The 6,000-nt window shown below is 46.6% G+C and overlaps 1 protein-coding gene across 3 annotated transcripts in view; it reads right to left on the bottom strand.

Annotated features, from left to right (window-relative positions):
• Window positions 1–2,653: 2,653 nt before the first annotated feature.
• LOC142564089 (chymotrypsin-1-like) overlaps window positions 2,654–6,000 on the bottom strand; it is a 69,015-nt gene continuing 65,668 nt past the window's right edge. For all 3 annotated transcript variants that reach the window (XM_075674930.1, XM_075674928.1, XM_075674929.1), the window contains one exon: window positions 2,654–3,087. In XM_075674930.1, coding sequence (XP_075531045.1) covers window positions 2,878–3,087 — 210 coding nt within the window. In that variant the 3' untranslated portion in view covers window positions 2,654–2,877. The remainder of the gene's footprint in view (window positions 3,088–6,000) is intronic.

Below are 6,000 nucleotides of genomic sequence, written 5' to 3'. Positions count from 1 at the left end.
TAATTCCTCGTCTGCTTATATGCTGATCGAAGTCTACATCACGGCCGCTAATGTGTGTTTGTGACTTCGTTTCCAAACTCATTGTGGTGCAATTTGGATTTGACTTTAATACTGTTATGTTCATGGGCGTATAGGACTGTGCTGTGGATTTCTGACCATATGAAGTCATTTCATTTTCCTAAATATTTTTACATTGTTGTTCCCGCTATGAAAAAAAGGAGTAGCCGCTATCATTATAAGGTGACCACGTCTCTTTATTTTATTTTCATTTCAATGTAAGAGAAGAGTAATTTTGACGTTCGTGTTTCCGCGTTGAGTTGTGATTTAGAGGTTATTCTATTAGCAGCAAGCAATTACTTGCGCTTAGATTTTGGTAACCGAATTTACGCGCCTGCACAAGTCAAGTTAAGCCGTGTTAGGCCTACAAACCATGAAATCGTCAATAGAATTCGGAGTCAGCGACGTCTAATGAATCAATTTTCATAACACACGCTAGTTGAGAGAAAGCGACAATCGCAGTCACTTCGCCTAGATTGCGAACTTCACACGTTACCTCGAATCGAACCTAGTTTGGGTGCTTCGTTAGAGCCGTAGTTTCGATGGCTGCCGTCCTGTTTGTTGACGCAGAGCTTTTGGGGCAGCCTTCGGGGGCTCCCGCTAAATCATTGAAATAGCGTGCACAACGCGATGCCCAAACGCAATTTATGCCTCGCGCATGCGCAGCGGCTTCGATGCTACTTCTTTGGGGCCCCCAAACGTTTGCGGCCCCTAATCTAAAGCTCTCTATTCTCAGCGTTCGTAGGCAGCGCCACTCTTGTCGTGTCGGAGTCCACGCGCGCACTTCTCGCCAGGGCCACTAGATGGAGCAGCGTGTCCAGAAAGAAGCGCGAGAGAAGAGCGCGGTTGTCGCATGAGCCGTTGCTGCGCTTTCGCACGCGTCGGTGCGCGATGCATTTCGGACGTCACGCGCAGGATTCGCGGCGGCGGCGCTAGATGGCGCCGAATGTCTGAGGAAAAGAGCGAAAGAGGAGTACCGCTGCATTACACGCCTCCTACATAGCTCGTTTCGACGGTGGCAATACCGCTGTGCGACTGTATTGATTCAAGGTTAACGCACTGCCGTCGACAGTGATCCGGAGGCGGGTTCTGCCGAATTTTTCCTTATTCATTTACAGAAGGTTCACAACGATGATCAGAGCCAGAGACGCTCTAGAGGAAAATTTTGTTCCTCGATACAGAAAACGTTGTTTAGTTGCACACAACTAAAGGTTTAGAAGTCACACAAGTTAATCTTTGAAAGCCAGCGTAGGTAGTAGCCATACAGAGATATGACGTGTGCAGCGGGAGATGGCGGCGGCTGCTGTTCTACTGCGCAGCTTTGCTTTGCCCGCTTAGTTGCGCTGTCCGTGACCTTTCCTCGTTCACTTTGTTACTGCAATAGCAATTGTACACGGCCGCCGTCGTCACCGCTGTGGTGTCGCGGTGTCAAACGCTTGGCCTGTGTGTGCCTGATTATAGGTCTCTAAAGAAAAGCGACATATTTTCAGTGCGTTTGGCTGCGAAAACGAAGCAGCAAAGTGGATGCACCGTGCAGCTACCTGCACAGTTTGCTCCGCGGCGGAGCCAGGACAGCGTTCGGCTTTCCGCTGCTGGTGTGGGCGGCGTGGGCGAAAACGCTTCAGGGTTCGTGATTTGTAGCTGCGCGCGTACAACACCACACTGCACACAGTGGTCTGAGCAGAACTAGTAAAAGGTGTGTTTTCCTTTATATATATATATATTAGATAGATAGATAGATAGATAGATAGATAGATAGATAGATAGATAGATAGATAGATAGATAGATAGATAGATAGATAGATAGATAGATAGATAGATAGATAGATAGATAGATAGATAGATAGATAGATAGATAGATAGATAGATAGATAGATAGATAGATAGATAGATAGATAGATAGATAGATAGATAGATAGATAGATAGATAAAGCTTTTTGCCTTTCAATGTCAACTGCAATGCAGATATTCTATTCGTAGCTGAATGCACGCTTCAGCATAGAGCCTAAGATCAGTACTCGAAGTAGTGCCAGAACATTGGCATGGACGCCTGGGAGGTGGCGGCGACAGATGCCGCGAAAGCGACGACATACCACGTGACCGACAAAGCGCACCTTGCACAGAAACGTTTGAACACGGTAACTTTAGTATCTTGCACGGTGTAGACGGGCGAGCGTTAGCGGCGTTTGGGGGTGACATCACCATTCGCGAGTTCCTTCCCCTGCGGGATTCTTAGCGCGTGTAACACAGTTTAAAAGCTTTGTCGGTTTTTTGTCCCTTGTTTTCTGTTCTCGTTTTCCCGCATATAAGCCCATGGTTGTCCAAGAAAACATTTGGTTGGGAGACAGCGCTGCATCCGCGTTACCCACTTGGTTTTTTGTCGCTTATTTGACGTAGCGCGCAGATCGCGATCATGACTGAAATGTTACAACTCGCCCAAGCAACTACTTTCTGAACCTTGATATTTAAATAATCGTTGTTGAACGCCATCCACTCCGTCGTCAGCCTTAGCTCTCCAATGTAGTGTCCTAGCGGGTCCGCTGCCGTTTCCTAAATTAGAACAGCAAGAAACTACACCGCTTGGCGCTGGGAGCCCTTGTATTGCATGGAATAAGCAACTTTATTAATCAACTGGGTTTCAGCACTGCCTCTCCTTTTCTTTCTGTCGTCTTTTTTTTCTTTTGTTCAAGGGGTGGGGAGGGGGAGCGGGGTCGTATAATCGGCGTCTTCAGCGCTGTTCCTTTCAACATACCTGACCAATTAGCCGACGATTCCAAGCAGACTTTTCAATACTGTTACAATGGAAGAGCCTCATTTTTCCTATCCGAGGTTCCATTTCTTCCGGGTATACTGGAGCTTTCTCCACTTTCTCGGGCGTTTGAGGGCTCCTTGAATCCATTTGATGTGGCTGGAAACGCTCGTGTACACTGCCGGCAGGAGGGGTAAGCAATTCGGACCAAACGAAACAACTCCGACTTGCATTGTTCTTCCATCGTCGTTCCTGAGCGTTAACGGTCCGCCTGAATCCCCCTATCGGAACAAAAAAGAAAAAATACAGATCATCAACCTGACTAGCACATTCGAAATGCTGAAATTACTCAGGGTCCTATGAGTCCTTTTCTTTTAATGCATTGGCATTAGGAGTGTAATAGTGGGGAAAAGTGCGCGCGCGCGCGTGTGTGTGTGCGTGTGTGTGTGTGTGTGTGTGTGTGTGTGTGTGTGTGTGTGTGCGCTGTTGTGTGTGTGTGAAGGCGGTCGCATAGTGGACGTAAAGAGAGGATGCTAGAGTTTAGAATAGTGTGGATGAGTGTGGGAATATATATATATATATATATATATATATATATATATATATATATATATATATATAATATTACAACTGACGATGGCCTGATCTGGACCACCGTCACTTCTGAACATTATTTCGCAATGTGGCGGATGTGGTTTAAATCATGTATCCGGCGCCTCAAAGAGGTACGAGGTAATGCTAACGCATTTCTCTCGCATCTACCGCGGAAACTGAAGTTTTTACATGCAAGCGTAATCGGCGACATTGTTTTTCGCTGCGACGGTAGCGATCGCTATAGGAGCAAGGCGCCTGGAGGTGGAGAAGAGAATCGCCGCGTTCGCATCCTATTAAAATGAAAAATGAAATTACGTGATCTTACGCGCCAAAACCACGATCTGAAAATAAAATGAGGCGCGCTGTAGTGGGAGACTCCACAAATATGAACCACCTGAGGTTCTTTAACGTGTACCTAAATCGAAGTACACGGTTTTCGCATTTTTCCCTCATCCTAATGCGGCCGCCGTGGCCGGAATCGTTCATGCACTATCCGTTTGTGTTTCGACCCCGCGGTGCCCACTGTGCATGTTCGCGGCGTCTCTTCTTCAAGCACTGATATATGTGCCTCACTTATTAAAATATTCAACCTACCAACTTTATACATTAGGATGAGCTCTCTATGGAAGGCCCTACAAGCCCTAAGCTACTTTTGTAGCGCAGTTGCTTAGTCTGCTTAACTACTAAATTGCGGACCCGAGGTAGTTATACCGCTGACGCATATTCAACAAGCTCTACCGGCGTTTTCGACAGGCCTTGCTTCTATTTACTGCCTGAGGACTTGATCAATCGTCGCCGTTCCTCTAATGGTATAGAAAAGGGAGCCGGCACTTATAGAACCTTATTCCCTTTATTAGGTGTCGCAGAACCACAAGAAAACGGCGAGGAGTTATAGAGGTACTTGCATTGCGAGGAGGGCGCTGAAGAGATGGTAAATGTGATTGAATGTTGACAGCCTTACAAAAACTTCCCTAGGTTCTCTTTCCTTGCAAGGAGCAAGGGAAGCAGCCACCAGATTAGGCAGGGTAAGAAGAAGAAGGAAAGAAGCCCGGGGGACATGACTAAAGGCACAGTCATTGGGCAATTTTCGTTTCCAAGAACACGTGGTCTTTTTTACAGCAGTGAAAATTTGCCTCGAAGTGTGGTCTTTTCTGATTTCACTTGAATGCAAGAACAAGAATAAACGGATTTTAAACAATTTATTCGAGTTATTAGATGTTTCATTAACGTTGCAGCAAATATTTGTTTTAATAATCGTCCACAAATACAGGCGCACGTGCTAGGCCATAGTGCAACTTGCTACTGGTTTCCGTTTGATTTCTTCATAGCTTGTTTAAGCTACTAGAGGAATCTGCCGTGTTTTATGGCTTAATTAGTGGGATGTCAAACAGAATTGGAACCGAAATCCATAATTGAAACGCGGCCTCAAGCGGGGGCCGATGCCGGAGGTAGCGCACGGCCGCTCCGAAAAAATCACATCATTTCTAGGTTTCTCTTATTGTATCGCTCTTTTAACATTTCTGTCTCAGAAAAGATAACATAAAAGATATGCACTTTCGGTGTTTTTTATGGCATTTTTGTTTGCGGGCTGTCATTCTCAAACTACAAGTACGGACGAAACTTCGCAACAGCCCACACAAAAGCGAGGCACTCGTGCTCTGTGATTGAATAATTGTCCTCGTTGGGTGATAGAAGTCGCCTGGCATAGACTATAACGCGATCATGTCCACGCTGGCGTTTTACTAACACTACTCCTATGCCATGACCACTGGGATCAGTTCGAACTTCCGTTGAGGCAGACGGGTCAAAGTGGGCCAGAATTGTAGGCGTGCAAAGGACAGTAGTGAGCTGCGAAAAAGATGCGGCATGGTCCGGACCCCCAAAAAAGGGGGCGTCTTTCTTCAAGAGGTCGGTAAGGGGACATGCGATGGTCGCAAAATCTTTCACAAAGCGTCGGAAATAAGAGCACAGCCCTACGAAACTACGAACGTCTTTGGTAGACTTGGGAACAGGAAATTTCATAACGGCGCAAATTTTTGTCCAGATCAGGTCGCACGCATCTGGCATCCATGAGATGCTGAAGGACGGTGATTTGGCGGTGACCCAAGCGACATTTTTACGAGCTAAACTGGAAACCGGCGTGGTGGAACACGTCATGAATCGCTGAAAGACCGTCTGGATGCGTGTAGAATGTGGGCAAATAAACGATGACGTGGTCCAAATAGCACAAACAGGTGGACCACTTGAACCCCTGAAGCAAAGAGTCCATCATTCGTTCGAAGGTGGCGGGCGCGTTACAGAGACCGTACAGACCGTTACAGAAACTGATAAAGGCCGTCCGGGGTAACAAATGCAGTTTTCTCTCGGTCCATGTCATCGACCGATATCTGCAGTAGCCAGACCGTACGCCGACAGAAGAAAAATAGGTGGTACCATACAGGCAGTCAGAGCGTCATCAATATCTGGCAAAGGATACCCGTCCTTTTTGTTATTTTAACGCAATAGCGTTAAGGAGCCGGTGCCGGCGTCGGCGGCGTTGGCCGTGAACGATAAATCCGAGAAGGCACTTCATAAATAAAAAACAACTTGCAAGATGGGTG

The sequence above is a fragment of the Dermacentor variabilis genome, chromosome 11, assembly GCF_050947875.1.
Source record: "Dermacentor variabilis isolate Ectoservices chromosome 11, ASM5094787v1, whole genome shotgun sequence".
NCBI classification, from domain to species: domain Eukaryota; kingdom Metazoa; phylum Arthropoda; class Arachnida; order Ixodida; family Ixodidae; genus Dermacentor; species Dermacentor variabilis.
This window is presented reverse-complemented; position numbering and strand designations above follow the sequence as displayed.